At 39.1% G+C, this 22,198-nt stretch overlaps 2 protein-coding genes across 11 annotated transcripts in view; one reads left to right on the forward strand and one right to left on the reverse strand.

Annotated features, from left to right (window-relative positions):
- SERAC1 (serine active site containing 1) overlaps positions 1-19,908 on the forward strand; it is a 28,401-nt gene extending 8,493 nt beyond the window's left edge. For 5 of the 9 annotated variants that reach the window (XM_071434694.1, XM_071434712.1, XM_071434679.1 and 2 more), the window contains 10 exons: positions 1,484-1,612; positions 2,951-3,064; positions 4,365-4,527; positions 6,711-6,861; positions 7,656-7,797; positions 8,576-8,676; positions 11,629-11,726; positions 12,268-12,450; positions 12,806-12,949; positions 17,856-19,908. In XM_071434694.1, the coding sequence (XP_071290795.1) occupies positions 1,484-1,612; positions 2,951-3,064; positions 4,365-4,527; positions 6,711-6,861; positions 7,656-7,797; positions 8,576-8,676; positions 11,629-11,726; positions 12,268-12,450; positions 12,806-12,949; positions 17,856-18,046 (1,416 nt within the window). In that variant the 3' untranslated portion in view covers positions 18,047-19,908. Of the gene's footprint in view, positions 1-1,483; positions 1,613-2,950; positions 3,065-4,364; positions 4,528-6,710; positions 6,862-7,655; positions 7,798-8,575; positions 8,677-11,628; positions 11,727-12,254; positions 12,451-12,805; positions 12,950-14,803; positions 17,093-17,855 lie in introns of those variants that run through there. The other 4 variants (XM_071434740.1, XM_071434703.1, XR_011680351.1 and 1 more) reach the window with 3 other exon arrangements.
- Positions 19,902-22,198, reverse strand: part of SYNJ2 (synaptojanin 2) — a 64,727-nt gene continuing 62,430 nt past the window's right edge. For both annotated transcript variants that reach the window (XM_071434667.1, XM_071434657.1), the window contains one exon: positions 19,902-21,058. In XM_071434667.1, the coding sequence (XP_071290768.1) occupies positions 20,279-21,058 (780 nt within the window). In that variant the 3' untranslated portion in view covers positions 19,902-20,278. The remainder of the gene's footprint in view (positions 21,059-22,198) is intronic.

Consider the following 22,198-nt stretch of genomic DNA (forward strand, 5'->3'; position numbering starts at 1 on the left):
ATGTCATCAGCTTCTTCAACAAACAGAGCTCACATATGAACTATAATATACAAGGTGTTTTGGAATGCTAATAGAATGAAGAGGGGCAGAAGGCCCTGTCAGAAAATACCCGTGTATCTTAACCAACAGAACTCTGAATATCAGCTTTGATTGGGTGTGATGTTCTCAGTTTTTGCTTTCTTGCCTTTGTAACATTATGTGATAGTGGATCTCTACCTGCTAGTCCTTAAAATACTAGGTTACACCAGTATATGGTTGTGGATATATTTTTACAGCAGTGTGATTGCTAGGTGATTGAAGCTAAGTGTTGCCAATCTGCTGCTCAGGAAGTTGAAGCAAATCATTGTGGCAACTTTATGCAAATAAGTCTCCATCTCTGATTTTATCAAAGAATTAGAATAACAGCAAGTTCAATGATGGTGAGCAAATGAAATTACTTTGTTGAATCTATCAATAAATATATGGATTGTTATACTGATACTTATATTAATTTTTCAGACCAAACATTAAAAGAAATGTCTTAATTTTTTACTAATAATTTATACATTAATGTTGCAGTACCAAAAGTACAGCATCACAAGTTGGTGGATGAGGAAGGTGGTTGTCCCCCTCTGCTCTGCAGGGGTGTGGCCTCCCCTTGAGCACTGTGTGCAGTTTTGGGCACTGCAGTATAAAAAAGATATTAGACTATTAGAGAGTGTCCAAAGGAGGACAGCAAAGATGGTGGATGGCCTGGAGGAGGCCACATGAGGAGTGGCTGAGGTCACTTGGCTGTTCAGCCTGGAGGAGACTGAGGGGAGACCACTGCAGTCACAAATTCCTTGTGAGGGGAAGCTGAGAGGCAGACACTGATCTCTTCACTCTGGTGACCAGTGACAGGACCTGAGGGAATGGCCTGAAGCTCTGTCAGGGAAGCTTTAGATTGGATATCAGGAAAAGTTTTTCACCCAGGGGGTGGGTGAGCACTGGAACAGGCTCCCCAAGGAAGTGGTCATGGCCCCAAGCCTGACAGAACTCAAGCAGCTTTTGGACAATGCTCTCAGGCACATGGTGTGATTCTTGGGGTGGTCTTGTGTAGGACCAGGAGTTGGACTTCTATGATCCTTGTGGGTCACTTGCAACGCTAAGTATTTTATGATTCTATGAAAATTTCTATTAGTTAAGGATGAACTTTTAAGATTCCTCTGCTAAGAGGAATTGGTTTTTCTTCTGGTCTTTGGAACCATCGGGATAATGTCACCAAAATATGAAATGTAAAGCTTACTTTTTGTAATTTATTTGGTGATTTTGTAATTATCAGTTTCTAAAGTCTTTACAGATAAAACTATTAAACTGAAGTTGCAGAGCACTTAAGTCCAAGGTTCAGATTTTATGGCCTCATTAGTATGGCTGATTCCATTATTTCAGATATTCCTCTCTTCTGCATTTTGCTTCCTGCTTTGAACAAAATAACCTAAAAGCTGTTCATGCTTACTTCTCACAGGACTATCCCATAGAAGATGAACTTCGTTTGTTGTTGGTGTCTTTACCTCAGACTGGGCTTGATCCATGTGTTCAGTACTTCACATCTCTTGCATTACGTGAAAGTAGCCAGACTCTTGCTGCGCAAATGGTGAGTTCCCATCTGCAGAACAGAACTGCTTGGGTTCTTTGTGCCTGCAGAGCTCGAAGATATAAATTCTTTTCTATATTTTTTATCATTGTGAGAGGAAGAGAAGTACAGACACTTTGTGAGTGTAGAACATGAGCAAGATCTCTTCTAAATACAGTTTGTCTGCTTGAAAGCTTGTTTATATTTTTAGTCGTACTAGTTGAAAGGTGTAGTTAAGGAGTATATCCTTCCCATTAAGCAAACATTTCAACACTCTGTTGAAAACATTCCTTCCCCTTATAGTGCTCATAAAATGATTTTTCACATTTCATCTTACTGTTGTTTGAATGTTCTTTTACTGATGAGATGATTAAACCTCTCTTAAGTCTCTAGTAAAATGGTAGGTTATTAGCACACCTTAAATAGTAAACTCTGTTACATCACTTGGAAGTGCCTCTTTGAAATAGGTCCCCCAAACCAGAACTGCAGTAGTCTGTGGTCTGTTTGGACCTGGATCTAGGAATTCTCCAAATGTGTCTGTGCAGCAACTTCCTAAGTGGCTTTAGGAATGTCATTTAAAGTGCCATTATTGTTTAAAAATAATATTTATGTCAGTTTGATCCACTCTCTCTTGTGAATTTTACTTTTTGTTGTTTAAAAGTTCTAACTTTCTTAATCAGTGATTGTTATTTTTTAGAAGATGCAATAACAAAAATGAATGTCATTTTAATAACAATGCTTGTCAGTCTTGGTTTAGAGTTTCCAGAGTGCAATAACTCCTTATTTTCTATGACAGAGTTATGTGTGCTATTTTTACACTATCACTCCTTTACTATTTTCACAGCCAGAGCTCGTGCTACAAAGGGAGCTTTGGTAAGACATCACACTTGGAAGTATTTTGATTTTTATCGAGGTTATGTTGGTCTTTCTGCTGTGTGATTGAGAGACTGGTCTTCTGAGGCTGTGCCACATATTGAAGACCTTTCTTCCTCCTCTTCTAAGTTTTGCAAGTCTAGAGTTACGCTGATTCTTGCTTTTTTATGCTTAAGCAAATGATCTTAAAAGATGACATTCATTAACAAAATGAAAATAATACATTTTCCCCTTTTATTTTATGTTTTGAAGTTAATAGACTAAGGAAACCACACTGAAAATGTAGTTAATATTTCCAGTTAAAAATAGTAAATACTTTTATGATGTACTGTTGTGTTATTTGTACGTTTTGAGAAGTGCATGCATGCTGTGCACTCTTTAAAGCAATTTCTATAGATCATTACACACTTAACATTCTAGATTAGAAATTTTTTTTTTATGTAGCCATTTGAAATGTGTTGCTATTTTTATGGTTTTTCATTTCAGGGAGGCTTATGGTGTTTTGGAGGAAATGGACTTCCATATTGTGAGACATTGAGTAAAGTCCCTTCAGAGACAGTGGAACTCTTTTGCTTGCAGGCTTTAGTACAGCATTCTAAGGTAATTTGTCTTTAAACTGTAACTGAAAAGCTACATGTATAGACATTCCTCTCCAATGCACTCTCATGTATTGGGAAGGAGTTGTCATTTCCTTGTCTCCCACCCCTTTCTCCTTCTGTAAGAATGTTTAAACAGCTGAGATGGGTGTGAAATGAGCACTTTCCTGTAACACTGTAGGGTTTTTTTCACATGAGGAAGTGTCTGTAAGTTTTGTTGTTGTTTCTTATTCACCCTTACAAGTTCCCCTGTACTATAAAAGTATGTGTCTTTGAAGAGGTAAAAGGGCAGCTCTGAGGATGTAATGCCTGGTTTTCACAAAGCAAAATAGTGTCATGAATTCACGCCAATTAGAAACCAGAACAGAATGCAAACCTTACCCATGCACAAAGGTAATCTTTGGGCAGAATATTGCACAGCAAACAGCTAATAATACAGTGGTCTTCCCAGCTGCTTTTGCAGACACAGATGAGGAGTATGGAAGACATTTTGTAACAGTGTTGCTTCTTGTTTCCTATTGCTACATTTTTCTGAATTCTGTTGTTCAGATGATGTTTCTGATGCTTCTGCTTAATTGTTCAGAAGCCTAGAATGCTGAAAAACAGTGTCGAGAACACCAAATGGTTACTGATAATTGGGATGGAAAAAGTGCAGCTTCCTGGTATTCTTTTCACATCTTTCACATACATAGAAATTCTGACTTAGTCTAGAATTTGTTATATTCGAGATTTTCAGTTTAAGCAAGTTGTGACTGTACTCATTCCAAATGCCTGTTGAAAGCTACAGGCTTGAGGATATCAGCAGTTCCAAAGCCACTCTGCATATTCATCTGGACTAAATTGTTTGTCTTAGGATCAGTAATGATAGCAGTACTATTTGGAATATAAAAAAATCTTTTTCATTTTGAAGAGAAGGAATTATAATGATTGCATTTTGGGTGGTGGACAAGTGGCTCTGGTTGAGATAGTGCTTTAGCAAATACAGACAATTGACCTGTTCAGACTCTCGAACTTGAGTTGAAATTTGATCATGCCAAGTGGAGACCATTTCATCTCCCTCAGACATGAAGAAGGGTAGAGAGGTAATACTCACAGATTTTAAAGTTGTCAATTCATGGGAATTATGCATTTTGCATATTAAAACATCTATTTCCTCTTCAAACATGGCATAATAAATTCTAGATTAATCTAATTTCTGTGCAACAAGGGCTGTGTTATACCTGCTTCTTAAAACTCCCTAATTTATGAATTAACCTTTTGCAGAATGTCTATTTATTGTCACTGCATTTGCTTTGTAATGCCAGATTTCCTCTCACTGTGATAAAATTGAAGCTAAAGGAGGCCTCCAGCTACTGCAGAGGATATATCAGCTACGTAAAGATTCAGCAAAGATCCAGAGGAACATAATCCGCATTATTGGGAATATGGCTTTGGATGAACATCTGCACTCATCCATAGTACGTGCAGGTAAAAGGAAAGCTCTCTCAGTGGTAGATTTCTACTCAAAAAGTTTCAGATAATTAAATAAAAGAAATAAATAGAAAATGTCAATATGCTGTTCTATAAATCCAAGCAGATGTCTGCCTGTTTAATACAGTGTGCATTTTTACACAAAGGAGAAGTAGCAAAGGCATGGGAAAAGATGGTGAGGGTGATTAAAAATTTGCAATGGCTGTGATATGAAGAACAAATAACTAGACTAAGATACTTAGCATGGAAAAAGCAACTGAAAGAGAATATGATGGAGATTTATAAAATTCTCTTCCCTGGCATAGAGAAGGCAAAGAGGGAATGGTCATCTGCTGTTTGTTGTAATGCAAGACCAAAGGTTCTTGTACATTAAATTATAAAAAGAGAGAACAAATAAATAGTATTTTCCATATATTGCATGACCAAAATAAAAGTTGCCACAAAACATGGTGGTTGAAGACTCACAGAGCTTCAAAGAGTGATGAGACAAATTCATGAAATGAAAAATCCATAAAGTTCTACAAATGGAAACAAAGTTGACTGCTGAAAATCTGAGTGTATAGACTAGAATCAGAACTGTATAATTGTCCTTTTGTATTCTTATTCTTATATTGGTCTGCAGCTTCCATACTGCTCACTTCTGAAGAAAGGCAGCTGGACATAAAGGCCTTTGTCCCGGGCTCTGGCACAATTCTTAAATTCTAATGATTGCTGAATCCATACATGTAGAAGAGATTGAAACAGGAGAGTCAGCAGCTCCCTGGGACAGAGCCCTCAGTACAAAAGGAATTTTAGACAGTGAATCAAACTCCAGAGATGAGCAGTTGGATACTTCTAGTCCAGAGTTGATAAAGCTTCTCTTTTATTGCTGGATGATGCATAAGAAGAAAGAACCTCTAAGGCTCTTTTTCTTGCAAAAACTGCTGGCATAGGAAGAAGAAAAACAGTAATGCACTGTGTAGTAGCTGTGATGGGGTATCTGGGAGTAGAGCACTTACTTTTGATTCTGAACAGTTATTTTTGACTCTTCATCTTGACTGCGAAATGCAAAACCAGAGACCAAGCTAGTTTTAGTCAGACTATCTTCCATTGTGTTTGGAGAACTGAAAGTAGACTTCCGATAGTATTCTTCTTAAGTACAACTTTCACAGTGGTCAGCATGTATTCTGCTTAGAAACATAATTTAAATACATTATTCTTAAATAAAGAATATAGTCCTCAAAGGTCCTAGTAGTTTTGTTAGTTTAAGGCAAAACTCGAATGTCAATTTGTTATTTTCCTCAGTTTACAGTAAATGGTTTTGAATTAGCAGCTTACCGACTATACTAGTAACAACATAATGTAATGGTTTTGAAACAATGCTCATGAAGTAAATTCCCAGGTTTTATTTATGGACTTGACTGTAATGTAAGTGATTTATAGGCTGTTTTTGCTAGCAACAACAGGATTTATCAGGATTTTAAAGAAACGTGTGCATATGCACATAAAAACATTCCTTTACATTTCTCAGTAGTCTATGACAATTCCCTTCCGTATTTGAGAAAATTTTACGCCTTAGGTGCGGTATCATAAAGTGTTTGTCAGCCATATTATCTTTGACTTAAAATTTTATTGAGGATTGTACCCAATTTAATTGTCTTAAGTTTCTAATGTATAAATAGTATACAAATTTTAGAATAGCGAAGATATTTTAATCACAAGAAAGTTTTTCTTATGCTGGATTTTAAAATTAGAAATTATTGTACTTTCACAGCAAGCATCAATTTTTTTACCTGCCATTGCTCCTGTAGGTTGTTTTCTATACCTTTCTTATGCTTTAAGCTTCACTGTCTCCATCTTCCTGGCATTTTACCTGCAAAAAGAGATCTGAGATCTGTTCTTGCTACAGCTGTACTGACCTGCTGATACACTTTCTTTTTCTTCTGAGAAGGGGTTCTTCTTCAGATCATAAGATGAACAGTCATAAAATACATCTGAATTTTTGAATTTAGGAGATTCCACTTAGCTAGCCTTTACTTTCCTGAGGTAAAGAGTAGATTGAAATAATTTATTTTGACATTGCCGTTCTTAAGTTTTAACATCTATTTTCAGATGTATGGTTTGATGGTTGATGTTTCTGAATTCTGTTGTTCAGATGATGTTTCTGTTAGTTGACCTGCCCCTTCCTTTTCTCAATGTAGGTTGGGTTTCTGTTCTTGCTGAAGTAATGAAGTCCCCATACATCATTCAGTCTTCTCATGCATCCAGAGCTTTGGCTAATCTAGACAGGGACATGGTGAAAGAAAAATATGCAGATGGTGTTTATGTCTTACATCCACAATATCGTAGCAGGTAAAGTAGGAGTCATTGTACATACTGTACTTGGAGTTACTTGTTCTGCTGTTCTGTTACAAAACTTTGGAAGAGTTGACATCAGAGTGCTGCTGTACTGATGTTACCTTGCCTCTCCTGTTCTTTGGTGGGTTGAAAGGACTGAACTTAGATTCTCAAGTAGAAGAACAGTAAAAGTGGTTGGAGCAGTCCCTAGGTGTGGACAGAGTATTACTGTAATGCATGGAAAATCTGAACACAAGACATGAAATTAATTGCTGCTTTGTGTGGGTTGCAACTGTTTAACCTTTGCACTTTTTCTTGGGATATAGTGCCTTGTAATTATTCTACTGGCAACAGCACATGTTGGCATAAGTTGCAGTAAATTTTCATCCTCAGTAACAGTGGTTGTGTGTCTGGGACTAAAGCAGTCTCCAGCGTGGGTGTCAGTAGTAACTGTTCCCTGGGTCATTGGTGTTACTCTGGTTACAGTGAAGATCTAATGTGATAATAAGGCTGGAGCTACCAAGCCACATGAACAGTGGCTGGCAGGAAAGGTGTTTTTCATTATAGAGAATTATGATTTATGATATGGATACTTTCCATACCTCATTTTATATCTTTCTTCTGTGTGGTTCCCTAATTGTTGTTTTTATCTGAGTATGCTCTTTGAAATATCATGAAATGTTGTCCATAAGGTAAGAAGTCACATGTCATGTTAAAAAAAGCATTTTGGCATCCCTTAGGTTAAAAGTTCCAATTTGCTAAAAGGACAGGTACCACATATCTCTTACAATTTCCTTTTGCTTGATCAGCCAGCCTGTCAGAGCAGACATCCTCTTTGTTCATGGGCTTTTGGGAGCAGCATTTAAAACCTGGCGGCAGCAGGACATTGACCGGCATTTGGATAGAAAGGCCTCAGAAGGGGAAGAGGAATACACTCAGTGCTGGCCAAAGGTAAAACAAACAGTAACATTTTCACATGTGGCTGCTCATTCAGGAGAGCTGTCCCGAGCATCTAGAAGGACACTGTCTGGCAGATGTCTTTTTTTCATTCAATTACTTGTAGTCTGTTATACAAGTGGCAGTTTCCAAGTTCCTGGTAAGTTTTTGTTAATGACTTGTTTGTTGTTCTTGCAAGGAAAAATCCCTGCTAAGTTTTATGTTCTCAACATCATTCACATGCTAGTGAAAGAGGTGGCAATGGCTGATTTCCTTATGCTCTCTCTTCTTTTTTTTTTTTCTTTTTTTAATGGAACATTATTGCTGAGGAAGATTTATATAATAACATTTTAAATTAAGTTCCCTTTCTTACCTAGGTGTCTGAGTACCTTACTTTGAGCAGATTGCTATTTAAGTATTGTTGGTGAATAAGTAATTACTGCTCCAAGCAAACACGCTGGTATAGCCACTAAAAGTATCTCTATGAAACTTGAACTGATCAGTCCTGTTGGTAATCTTAGTACCTCGTTTCACCCAGGAGAGGGAGCCAGGAATGCACGAGTTAGAGATGAATCTCCACTCTCTGCCTGCTTTGTGCCTCAGACACAATCTAAGAGTTCACCAGCATGTGATAAAAGAATGACAATCCAGGTGTAACATATATTTGGGGATTAACTGAAGAGCAAAAGTCTTTCTTGATATTGTCCCCATAGTAACATCTTTTCTCCACTGCTTTCAAGAATTTAAGTACATCAATTATAAGCTCCTTTGGTTTTGCTTTTCTTTAATTTAGACATGGCTTGCTACAGACTGTCCTTCCCTTAGAATCATATCTGTGGAGTATGACACTCATTTGAGTGACTGGAAAGCAAAATGTCCTGTTGAGGCTCAAAGGTAAGAAATGCAGCATCTGCAGTTTGGAGGCAGGGGCAGGACACAGACCTGTAAAGCTGATCATTGGGATCACCTACTCTGAAAGAGTCAATTTAACTTTTACTGTTGCTTTGAAAAATCAAATTAGGAGAAATATTAAGTATAGTCATGGTATGCTGAAGTTTTTAGCCTCATGGATAGCTACATGTGGCAATTTCATGAATTCTTACAGTCTGTTTTGCTTCATGTTAAGGGAGACAGTAAATGATGCTATTAGTTAATGAAAATACAACTTTATATCTTAAGAGGTGTCTTTTTTTAAAGTGACACAATAATGCTTCATAAGCACAGCAAAAAAATCACTGTACTGTGGCTTTATACTCCTGATAAAATGAAGCATATATTTGCATAGAATCATTTAGGTTGGAAAAGACCCTTCAGGTAATCAAGTACAATCATTAACCCAGCACTGCCAAGGCCACCACAAAACAATGTTCCTAAGTGCCACATCCACATGCCTTTTAAAAGCTTCAAGGAATGGGGACTCAAGCACTTCCTGGGAAGCCTGTTTCAGAGCATCACAGCCCTTTTGATGAAGAAATTTTTCCTAATAGCCAACCTAAACCCTCCCTGTTATCTCTTGTCCCTGTCATTGTTCTGTGGGAGAAGAGGCCAACCCCCACCCAGCTACACCCTCCTTTCAGGTGGCTGTAGAGAGTGGTAAGGTCCTCCCTGGGCCTCCTTTTCTCCAGGCTAATTGATCCCTCAGCCTCTCCTCACAGGACTTGTGCTCCAGACCCTTCACTGGCTCCATTGTCCTTCTCTGGACCTGATGTAGAGCCTCAATGTCATTGTTGTAGTGAGAGGCCCAAAACTGAACACAGGACTTGAGGTGCTGCCTCACCAGTCCCTTCCCTAGTCCTGCTGGCCACACTGTTTCTGATACAAACATACTGTTGTTCAAAAAATGTTTCTTTGGTGATAAAATACAATAACTGTATCTTCAATCAGAGTGTAATTACCCTTGCCAGAGAAATGCTGTTTTTACTGACCTTGAAGAGGATAGGTTAGAGGAAGATGCTACCTCCAAACATGTTGAAAAATAAGAACACTTTGAGCCTGTAAAGGATTTCTGTCTTGAATAGAATTTGGTTATTAGGTTCAGTGATCTTTGAATCAGAATCCTTCAAACATTTATGCAGATATTTAAATATGTAACCAATATTGTAAATTCGACTTCTGTACTGCAGCAAGGGCAGGTGCATGGCTGCTTACAGGTTAAGAATCTGAAAATTAATAGTGTTTTTTGTGCAGGGAAGAAAGAAAATTCAACATGTATAATAGACTGGGAATGTGGTACTAGTTCATTCCCTCCCCTCTCTGGCAATTATTGCATTAAGGAAAACATGTAAGCAGGGAGAAAATGAGGAACATGTGACTGTTAATTGCCTATTTGAAATTAGGCAGAAAAATTACAGTAAGGAGCATGTAGGTGGTTACCTGTGCAGGTCCAAGAAGACTGGAATTGGCTTTAAATTGCACCAGGGGAGTTTAGATTGGGTATTAGGAAGAAATTCTTCACTAAAAGCATTGTCAAGCCCTGGAAGAGGCTTGACACCTGGGGAAGTGGTTGAGTCCTGATCCTTGAAGATAATATAAAGACAGGCAGATAAGGGTCTTAGGGACATGGGTTTGTGGTGGACTTGTCTGTCTTTGGGCTAGCAGTTGGACTCCATGATCTTGTAGGTCTTTTAAACGTAAATGATTCTGTGATTCTAAGAAAACTCTTCTTGTGTCTGTCTGGAGCAAGTATGTTAAAAGAAATAAACAGATTTCCTTTTTATTTCCCAAAGATAACATCTTTTTCATTACAAAATGGAAAATTGCATTACCAACTATTTATGATCACCCAACCAAAATATTTGATAATTTTATGTGGTTAATAATAAATGAAAGATATTGAAGATATTTTTAACTAGCAGCAACAATGAGGTTGCAGTAGAAAAACAACCTTAGGTTTGATCTTAAATATACAGTCTCATTCACTGTTTCAAAAGTGAATTTTTATGTCTCTCTGCTAGCCTAGAGCGTACTGTTCATCTGAAAAGACACATTTGATTATTCTTTTCATATGTGCTATAAAGCAATTTCTAGTGAGAATGCTGTGACCAATAGAGATGAAGTGAATTATTTTGCACAGTGGTTGCCCCCATATCCTGATGTTTTCATTACTGAAGGGCCTTCTGTGTTTGATTCTTGTTACACTGCAAGGAGCAAAGTAAAGTGCAAGTGTTGCACTTTCAAGCTTGGATTGGGCATTGGCATTGGTTTTGTTTTGGTTCTACCACAGATTCATTTTCAAACTTTAATGTGTAGCTTATCCTTTCCACAGCTCAGTCTTCTTGTTTATAAAATGGAGATTATTGTGCTTTCATACTATTCCAGTAGAAAGCATTTGGAGATTGTCTGGCAAGTGTAACTGACATTGGTTGTGATTTTTTAAATGTACTGGTTGATTATGCACTTAGTTTTTAAATTTCTGTGCATTGCTCCATATTTTGAGCATTGTTTAGCAAAGCGTGTGTGAGGTGTGTTCATGTTGCAGAGTCTAAAGTTCATTATGTGTTGATGTTGCTTTCATAGAATTACAACTGTTTTGCTACAATGTGTATAATGAAACGATTTAAAACTCCATAAAACAACTTGTCAAGAAAACAGAAATATTTGCTGAGCAAAATTAAAGACTTCCTAGCAAGAGCAAGAAATTGAATTTAGCTCAATTCCCATTGTCCTTGTGAAGCGATCCTTACAAAAGTTCTTGGCCTTTTTCAATGTAGAAACAATAATTAAATAATTATTATTTGTTTACCTAATTCACTTTCATAAATGTGCAGCACTAAAATTCATTGTGTTTTAACATTGCCTTTTAACCTGTCATGCTCCATGATGCCTGTGTTTGTATTTTCTGTGCAGGGAGTCTATTGCTTTCAGGAGCAGTGAGCTGCTTGACAAGCTCAAAGCTGCTGGGATTGGAGACAGACCTCTGGTGTGGGTATCCCATAGCATGGGTGGTAAGCGTGTTGCCTGTTTGATATAAAGCATTTATTTGCATTAAAGATTTCAGAATAAGCCATTAACCAAATTCAGGTAGAAATGCAATTATTCAGAATAGTTTATTTAAAAAATTGGCAAAGACCTAAAAATGAAAAACAGATTTCTATTTTCTTAATGCATTATATTTAATAGCATATAGGTTTTGAAAGGATTGTTATTGCTGTTTGTTCTTACTGTGTTGATTTAAAAACTCAATGAGTTGAAATTCATGTAAGTGGAAATCCAGAGGCAAAATTTTCTCCATGATCAGGCATATAGTAAATGTCATTAGCAACACATAACAGAAATCAAATTTGGATTTGCATCATTCATTGACATTTTATATTGATGCCTCCTCAAGCGTGATTTGGGTTTTTTTCAAGTTAATCTTACATATTTGACAATCTAAGGACTAATCAACCAAGGCAAGAATATGGTTAGTTGTCTCATGGTTAATATAGCATGGCCATTATTTCCCAGTGATTTAAATCCCTGCATTAATTCAGCTTCTGTTGCCAGGTCTTCTAGTCAAAAAGATGCTGGTGGATGCTTCCAAGAATCCAGAAATGGATAAAATTGTAAACAACACCAGAGGAATCATATTTTATAGTGTACCTCACCATGGTTCCCAGCTGGCTGAATATTCTATAAATGCCAGATATCTCCTCTTCCCATCTGTGGAGGTTAAAGAGCTCAGCAAGGGTATGTTCACTTTGCTACCATCTAGCAACAGGAACTCTGCTAATCTGTTCTTGGTGCTTTCAGTTTTTTCATTGTGCTGTCAGAGAAAGCTGGGGAAAAACAACAAACCTCCTTTTTGTTTTGGGTTGTGTGTTGAATTATTGCAAGCAATTCTGAGTAGTTGTTTCATTTGATTGCAGAGGTGAGAGGAAAAAGGGGGAGTCAGAAGAAATTGTTGCCTATGCTAGTTGGAAAAAGGGATTACAAACAAAATGCTACACCTTTTACTGTCATAGTAATAAAAACATCTCTCACCCTTGCCAGAAGAATGGTATAATCTTATAACACTGTAAAAATTATGTTGCTCTTTCTCCAGATTCTCCTGCCCTTAAACAGCTGAATGATGACTTCTTGTCTTTTGCCAAAGACAAGAAATTTTCAGTGCTGAGTTTTGCAGAAACCCTACCCACACACATAGGCAGCATGTTAAAACTGCATGTTGTACCTGTAGAGTCAGCAGGTAAGTGAGAAATAGCCATTTAATTTATTTAATTTGATATCTGTTGATGTAAACATCAATAACGAGAAAAGGTTATAAATATTATGGTAAAAAATGTAGAAAAATAAGGCTAGTACAGTGTGGGGGTTTTTGTTTAAACTTTTGACTGCTGAGATCAGAAGCAGCTACATTTAGATCTTAAAATAACAGTTGTTTGTTTTGATTTTGTGAAATCAGAATAACATCTGTTAAAAAAGAAGGGTAGACCCTGGTCTGATGTTGGAGTCCTTTCATTTGGAATTATGACTAGTTGTGGTTTCTCTTTGAATAGGTAGGCTGCATAGTGTTTCAGATGCTTCTGTAAACTCCTTTATTTGCTCCTTTAAAAAACTAAGAAAGAAAATTAGCCAACTGCTAATGGAAGGAAAACGTCACAAAGCTGGTTTTCAGTGTTAAGAATCCTTTACCTTCCACATCTCGTGAACTCCAGCAATAGAGTTTGCCTCCTGAAGAGTTCCCTCCATCTTTTTGCCTTTTTTAGGAGAAGGGGAAACCAGACATGTTTTTCCCTTGCTTTTATTTACGTGTGTTCAACTTAGAAAACTGTTTTAAGTCTTATATTTTCAGTCTTTCTTTTGCACTGCCCGAGGTATCAGTAAAGCCAGAAACCACTGCTTTGTTAGGTTTTAGATCAGGCTTTCCACCAGCTAAATCCACAAGCTTGAGTGCAGGGTTAGGTACTCTGAAAAAGGTGGGCTGTACATCCCTGTTTATCTGAGTTACTATTTAGCAGTTTTTTGCGGCAGATCCTCTTGAGCAGCAATGTTTTGCAAAAATGTTGCTGATGCAGTTTTATTGCAAAGGACTGAAAAACTGAACTTTTTTTTGTTATTATTTAACAAAATTAGGTTAAAAAGAGGGCTGAATAACAGAACCCAAGTGAGTACTGTGCACTTGTAATTTTGTAGCATGTCTCCTTTTCTAGGGGTGACACCTAGCACATGAGTGCTCTTGAAAACCTTTAGAGGGCACCTAGCAGTTCTGTAGCAGGCCGCTGTTCAAAACACGGGCTGATGGGCAAACAGCTCCCTGTTTCTTGCATGTCTGCTTGTGCACATGAAAGCAGAGCTTCATCCTGCTCTAGTGTAGTTTTACATGGTTTGAGATACAGAAGTCAAAGCAAAATGGAGGATTTCTCTAGGTGATGGGAGAATAGACAATAAACTGGGATGTGGCAGTCACAGCATCCTAACTGGAAAGTTAGCAGTGATGGCTGTCAAGAAAGAATAAATGCTGTAGTGTGCCCAAAATCAGTAGCTGAAAATGGAATATTTGTATTCTACAATTAAGCAATGTAAATATTTCATTTCTCTGGAAATGTGCTTAGTGATTTGCAGCATATTTCAGGGTCATTGTAGTCCAAATTTTAATGTCCATGTCAAAGTATTTGTGTAAGGGATATGGGCAATTAGTGGTGATCAGATTCAAGTTACCATGCATTAAACTACATCCCTGATCATATCAATGCTTAAACCTCAGTCAGGACCGTGCTATCAGTAAATGAAGTTTTGTTTCAGCAAAGTTGTCTGTATGGAGAAATGTACATTTGTGTATTTCAAAGACAGCAGAACTCTGACCTAATGGTGTCTCATGTGCCAGTGCGGGTTTTGTGGCAACACAGAGCTCTATCAGGCCATAACTGTGTGTACTGATGCTTTTAGCACATGAAAAAATAATGATGAACAAAGAGTTTTACTGAAGATAGGAGAAGTTGTTTTTGAGAGAGAAATTGCTAATGCAAGATGTTCTTTTCAGTCTAGGTTGTCATATGAACTCTGGTAGTTTTTTGGTTTTTTTTTTTTTTTCCTTTTCCAGACATAGGAATTGGAGACCTTATTCCAGTGGATGTTAATCATCTAAATATTTGCAAGCCAAAGAAGAAGGATGCTTTCCTGTATCAACGTACACTGAAGTTCATTCAGGATGTTTTAGCCCCAGAACTGTGAGACTGAGGTTTTGCCATCCTTTCCTGGTTGTGTCCTGTGTTTGGTGTAACACAGAAACTTCTAACATTTGTTAGGGGATCTGCAGAATTACAAGGGTGCTGTGTCTATAGTATCTGCTGCTGAATAATTTCCTGTACATCTTGAACTTGAGGCACCTGTCCAATTTCTTTCTCAAAATACATCCAAAACAAATACAAACTTGGCAAAAAGAAAGTCTGTGCCCAGGGTATCTTCTTTTAGCAAAAAAAAAAAAAACAACAAATAACCAAGCTTGCTTTGAAAGCAGATAAATATACAGCTGGGATAAAATCTTATAGACAGGATTAAAAACAATTAAATGAGGTGGTTATTTGTTGTGTCAAAGGGGAGAAAGCAGTATGTGACTGCTGCAAAGTTGTGGTTTGCTGCCCATGGTAGGGTAGCCTGACTGGAGCCTGAAAAATTAGTATTCAAGTGAATTAAGGTAGCACTTTGGCCTAGTGACCCAATTTTAGGAGGTTTTGTCATTTGCCTTTTCTTTTAAAACATCAGCCACATTTGTCAGCAGATGCAGCATCTGTTTTTCTGCATGAGAAATGGACAGGTTGGTAGCTTGCCTTGCTTAGAAAATTGGGGTTGTTTTAATGAAAACAAAAGAAAAGAAATGTTCATCTTCTTGTGTATTTCCCTCCTAATCTTAGCAACTTGTGAGACTGCTTTCCTTAGGACAGTGTGTGTCTGGTCAGACAGGGCAGTTCTGTGCCTGTTCACATTGGAGATGTGTTTGATGAGCTCAGCTCTTCTTTGCTCTTGGGAGACTCCAAGAAATTGGTACATTCAAATCCCTGGCTCGTGTTACTCATACAGAAACTTTTCTGTAGCTGATTTAAAGAAGAGCATTGAAAATGCTCAGGTGGAGCACAACAGATGTAGGCCCTGACAAGAAAGTTGATGCTTACAGTTTGGAGCTGGGGTAGAAAAAGGTAAGGCAGGAAGAAAATCAGGTGATTGTAAGGCCTCACTGGAAATTACCACAAATATTTTGATTTCCTGGGGCCCAAATATGTCTGCTGGTGTAGATACAGAGAAAACCAGCAGTGTCTTATTTGAGTTTGTTTGTTTATGTTTAGGATACCCTAACAGTACTGATGAGAAATCAGTATTTTTTAGATGAAAAAATGGCAGTGCACAGTCACTTTTTTGAAGTCTTAAATAATTTGCACTGTGGCTAAAAGCCTCATGTTATTGTGGTCTCTTTAGTCTCTTTACACCTGCATCCCTCTCTGAAAACAAACATGGGCTGTGTAAAGCTGTACTGCCTTTGCTGACCATTTGTTAAATAAGGTCTGTATTGATGACAGGCTTGCGGTGTCTTCTCATGTCACTCCTGTGAGATGGATCCAGTATTAGTGTCCTTCAAATGATGGCTGTGAAAGCTGCCAAGGAGCTGGGATGCACCTTGCAGTTCTGCATGGGCTTGGTGCTGTGGGCACTGCAGTCCTGCCAGGTCCTGAGGGCAGCCCAGGAGGACACTGCAGCTCTAAATACACTTGAATTTGTAGACTTGAATACAGCTTTACACTGGAAATTGAGGGAACTGCAAAGTAAAATTCACAACAGCAGTACAGAAACTGTACATCACTACACTGGCAAAAAGAGCATTTCCCCCCCTAACTGAGAGGTAGGTAAGAACACTGCATGGCAGTATTTTGTATAGAAAATGTAAGAGAGATGTCATTATTCCTGAAGAGGTCTATATTTTTTACGCTGTGGTTTAGACTTCAGAGTGTAAATATATTAGTACACTTTGTATTCACAGAGTAGAGTATGTGGAATTCATGGTGAATAGACAAGACTTCTAATAACTGAATGCTTGTTTCATGTGACAAATCTATTAGTTTTAGTAGACTCCTTTGGCTTACTCAGATTCAGATCAGTGACTTTAAACATTAATCCTAGCAAATGCATCTATGTTTTGTAACTGGAATTATTAAGGCAATGTTCTCCTTTTTGTAACTGTATTTATATATGTGTAACTTCTAAAACTAATATTTGGTAGGGGGCTCTTGGGTTTGGGGGTTTGGGTTTTATGTTTTTGGAATATACTAATGAAATGTGATTTTAAAATGTCTTGGATATGTCACAAAATGTATTAAAGGTTAATGATCTGCCAGCTGAATACTCTGGACCGTGTTCTTTTTTGTTAAAGATCTGCATATTTTTTAGTGCTTGTCTTGTGCTGGGAGAATGTAACATTACCCTTTGCTTGGGTAAGAGGCACAGTGCTGGGGGGTGGCTGGTCTGGCATGTTTTGCCAAACTGAGCAGTTTGTCAGTTGTGCTTTTGGATTTTGCAGCAGTGTCTTCTAAAGTGTGTACAGACATCAGTTTGAGGGCCAGCAGCTCTGTGGCTGAGCATTCATGTCTGCTTCCCATCAGGAATTGGACGCTTTTATGCTTCCTGGTGTCACGTTAATTGAGAGTAGTGTCTTTGGGTAAATTCTCAGGTCTCAAAGTACTCTTTTAATGCCATCTGGTGGCTCAGCTGCAGGTGTGGCAGGCAGGTTGTGTGTGAGTTGTCTGAGGAGACGATGTTTCATCTGCATTGTGGCATCCAAGAGGAAATGGTGAGATGGGAAGGGAAGGCTAAAAGGGGTTGGTCAGTCCTCTTGCCCTTGCTGTCCAGCAGTCTGGTGTAACTGTGTTGGTGTTTCTAGCAGCAACAGCAACCAAGTATTCAATTGCTGTGATTACAGTGCTGTGAACTGGCTTCTGCTGAGATTTGTCCTTCCTGGTGCCAGCCAGAGTACCTGGCTGGAAATGAGAAATTTTCCATCTGGTGAAAATCCCAATTCTGGATGAAAAAGGAAAAGCAAAAATGTTGTTCTGTCAGAGTGAAAATTCTAACCAATGTTTTGGTTCTCTTTCTTTTGTTTGTTTCAGTGATAACCTCCCTAAAAAAGCTGAATCAGGCAGTTGCTTTACCAAGGAGAGCCACTTACCCACCCCAAACACGACTTCAGCAGAGCCACCAGGGTGCCTACTGCAACTTGAAGCTGCAGGACTGCAGCCATGGGCAAGCTCACGTGTGGTGTCTTGCCAAAGCCTCACATACTAAAGGCAGACACTTGTAGACTTGTGTCTGGTAAATCATACCTGGTTTCACAGCTGCCATCAGCAATTTTTGCCAAGTGCTGGCTTCATGACCAAAAGAATGTCACAGGATAACCACTCCCTACAACCCATTATATGCCCCTGAAGAGTGACAGCTGTCCCTGAGGACACTGATTTCCATTGATTATGTCCCAATGAGGATGGGCAGCAGAGCTGTGCTGTGGGTTTCCTGGTTGTGGACATCAGGTACTAAGGGGCATGGTGGGGCCTGGCTTAATCCCAAATGAAAAGGAAAGAGTCACTGCCTCCTGCAGTCTGAGTTTTCCATAGTGATTTCCCAAACATGGAGCAAGTCTGGCTCTGCTTTGCTTCCTCTGACCATTGAAACTAGAACCAGATCACAAGCAGGTCACAAGCTCCTGCCTCTGAGAAGACACGTGGCTGTGACTTTGGGCACCAGTGTGGAAGGTAATTTATTGAGACAGGAGATTCCTCATTCTGTGCTGTAACCTTTTCAGCTGGACTGTCTGTCCCCTTGCCTTGATTTGCTGCGACTGAGCAATATCTCCTGTCACTGATAGCATAAACCAGCGAGCTGCCGGGATTCATCCTTCAGTGGGCAGCTTGCCACAGACACAGACATAAGATAGAATGCTAAAGGCCACATCCGTCTCTTATTCAAGGAGAGTAATAAAGCAGATTTTATTTGACTTGTATAAATCCAGTTTAATTGGCTTTCCTGCTAACACTTTCATTAACATGTAAATTAGCTGTCCTAGAGCTGTTAATTATCTTTGCAGAAAATGTTGGATGTGATCATATACCGTACTCTTTCTTTTTTATTGCTAATGTTTTATACTGAGATGTGCCCATAAATATTCACTGTATTTTTTAAGAGGAGGACCAAGAGGCAAAGGCTTTGTGTCATCTTGTAGGGAAATGAGTATCTTATATTATTCACCAGCCTGCAACCACGTTAGGCTGACACTCACAGGAGAAGCTAAGCACTGGGCTTTATGGGCTTGGCCTTTGAAGGGTCGGGGGATTTTTTTTTAAGTGTTTGGCAAATGAGAGAGCAGAGGAGGATGACAGGTGCTCAAAGGCAGCATCCACTCTTACAGGATCTCTTGTGTTCAAAATCTGGCAGTGGCAGAGAAACAGGTAGGCATTGTGAGGAAGAAAATGGCTGCATTCCCAGTGTTTGGGAAGCTCAGAACAAGCTAATTAATTTTCCTGTAGAAAAAGGAAAAAAACCTTAACTTTTTAAATACATCTCAAAAATTTTTTTGAAAATTAGTTGTTTTTTCAGCTTCGCCACCTGCTTAAAAATGTTCTTTTTCCTTTATTAATGAAAGATCTTGATGCTTCTCTTAACAAGTTACCATGACAAGTTGCAATCTGGTTATTAGCTGTCTGCTTTGCACAAATGGCATCCATCATGCACAGTTCTACCCCACAGGCAAGGCAGAAAGAACCAGCTCGCTCCTCATCTGCACTGTGGAAACAGAAGACCGACATGGCATTTGCTTGTGAAGAGAGTGGGAACAGGGACACAACTCCTGAATTGCTGAACTGCCTTTAGCATAAGACATGCCCATGCCAATACCTGTGGCATCAGCTGGTCTCAACCATTCCCATATTTCCTCGGGATCTGCACAGAAAATGCACAAGCAGCCTATAGCATCTCTGCAGTGAAACAGCATTGGAAAACTATAGTCCCTTTTCCAAGTGTGCTGTTGGTCATGGGCTTGGGAACAAAAACCAGGGTGAGGTTTGGAAACTTGCAGCAGAGCAATACCAGTGTTACTGCTGTTGTTATACTGGTGTACATTCCTCCTTGAGATGTTTGTTCCAGAATAACTGGCAGACGAACTCTTCGAAGTAAGGATGCTTTATTTCAAACAGCAGAAATTGATTAAAATATATATTCCAAAGGAAAATGTTGGGGTTTTTTTAATGTCTTTTTTCCATACATCATTACATGTTCTTACATATAATTTGTACCTGAAATGAAATAAAACATCTTAAGATGGATTAATAAAAAGAAATAACTTAGAATAAGGAAGTTTTCAAATGAGCTGTAGGTAATGTTTGGTTGTATGTACTTTATATACTTCCCTCCAGGGGCCGTATCTTTAAATGTGAAAATGAAATGTAGCATGGACAGATGATCATTAAATATAAAAAAGATTTTTTCTTAAAATTTTGCATCATAATTATGATTTCTTTTGGAACACTAAGGGAGTAAAATTTTACAACTCTAAATCAGTATTTGTTTTCATTAAGGTATTTTTGTTTTGTTCTAAGACGAGCAGTTTGTTGAACCCGTCTGCTACTGCACTGCTGTCTTCATCATCACTAAATGTCACCCAGTGACTGAAATCTTTCACATTGGGGTGATTTAAATTTTCTGAAGTGTGTGCTGGAGAAGTAGCTGACGGTGCCTGTGTGGAAAGAGGGAAGGGAGAATGAATGTCCAGGTCCAGAAGATTAGTGTTCTCTGGAAAGGAGCTGGTATCCAGTCGTTGTGGATGCTGGCCTGCTGCTGCAGAAGGGCCCTGGAGCTTCCCCATCAGTTCTGCAGCACTGGGTGCCAAGGGCTGAGTTGTGCTGTTTGCGGGGCCCGCAGAGGCTGTGGGAGCTGAGCGAGCAGGGCCATGAGTCTGGAGGCAGGAGCCAGGGTTGTTGTTGTTGGAGTTGAACAGTGACCCACTAAAAAGGGAGCTGTCACTGCTCTGGAGAACTTGGAGATGAAAAGCTGCAGGAGCCGACTTCTTCCTTCGTGGTGGCACCTTTGGGGCAAAGGGAGCGTTCTGGGGAGGCAGTACAATGGCCTCAGCTGTGCTTGCTGACAGGGGCTGCCTTTCACTGCTCCCCCTGCTCTCTTGAGGCTTCCCAGCTTGTGTTCTGGGTTTAGGGACTGGAGTGATCTTGGTTGGTCTAAGAATAGCTCCAGCTTCTAGATGGGGCTCTAGCAAGCCAAAAGGAGACTGTGCTGTCTGTTGGTCGAATTGGTCTTCTGGAGACATGGCCTGAGGAGGAAATGGAAGAAGAAATGTGAGAACAAAAAGGGACCTTAAACTCTGAGTCACTACTGGTGCAAGTCTAATTGACAGCATTACTAAGAAAAGCTGACAGTCCTGGAAGAAAAAGAAAGCACTACAGCGAGGAGGCTTGACAGCACAGTGCTCCACTGTACCTGCCGGGCTCTGGGCTCATGCATTGCACCTTGCACTCACCTTCAGAGAGCTAGTGAAGGACCAGGACCCTACAGCCTGTTTAGTCACAGCTCTTTCTGACCATGTCCCTTTTCAGGTCAGAATTTTTGCTCTGGGCCAAATTAACACAGTTTTGAGGAGTTATTTATTTGTTCCATCTCTCTGCTGACTATTATTACTTAAGCAAGATTGCATAGGGAGGCCTATGCCTTTAGGTGTAGCCTATTTGGATAGATAAGGTTTGAAGGAGAATTAGCTTAAGCTAACCCAATAAATGCATTAAGGGCTGTGTCGTGTCTTACTGATGCTGGCAACTGAAGATAAAAATAAGATCTCAAAGTCCAGTCTACCATACATCCACCATTTAAAAGTATATAAATAACAAGCCCAGCTCAGCCTAGGAAGGCAAGGACTGCTTCAGATTTCTCACACTCTGTGTGACTGAATGAAAGCATTTAAATTCTTTATTACTCTTGCATAGTATTAAAAGATAATGTACAGGCTTTTTAATGCAGGCAAAATATTTAGTCAGTATCTCATGCTGGACATATCCCTTGCCACTTCTTCCTATGTGCTGTTAAGTTGCCTGCATTTGACTGCGGTAGAGGGGGATTAGGTAGAGGTTTTCAAGTACACAACTCCCATCTGACCTCCTTCAGATGGAGGAAGGAGTGGAATTCCAGGGCAGTCAACCTGAAATAGATCTATTCCTCCAGAAGCTCCCACATAACTAACACCAAAATAGCAATCCCTCTCAGCACCTTTCAAGAGTGACTTGGGAATGGTGACAACCTAAACAAAACAAACTGACCATCCTCGGCATAGACTGTGCTGTCTGGGTTGGGTTTTTTGGTGAATCTGCTAAGGAAAGAGAGCACAAAGTCCATTATAGAGAAGGGGTGAATGCCTTTACCAAAGGAAGGTAAGGCAGGAGCCCTAACAATTTAGAAGAGA

The sequence above is a fragment of the Agelaius tricolor genome, unplaced genomic scaffold (genome assembly GCF_023055355.1).
Source record: "Agelaius tricolor isolate 1412-34295 unplaced genomic scaffold, bAgeTri1.0.p SCAF_1, whole genome shotgun sequence".
NCBI lineage: Eukaryota > Metazoa > Chordata > Aves > Passeriformes > Icteridae > Agelaius > Agelaius tricolor.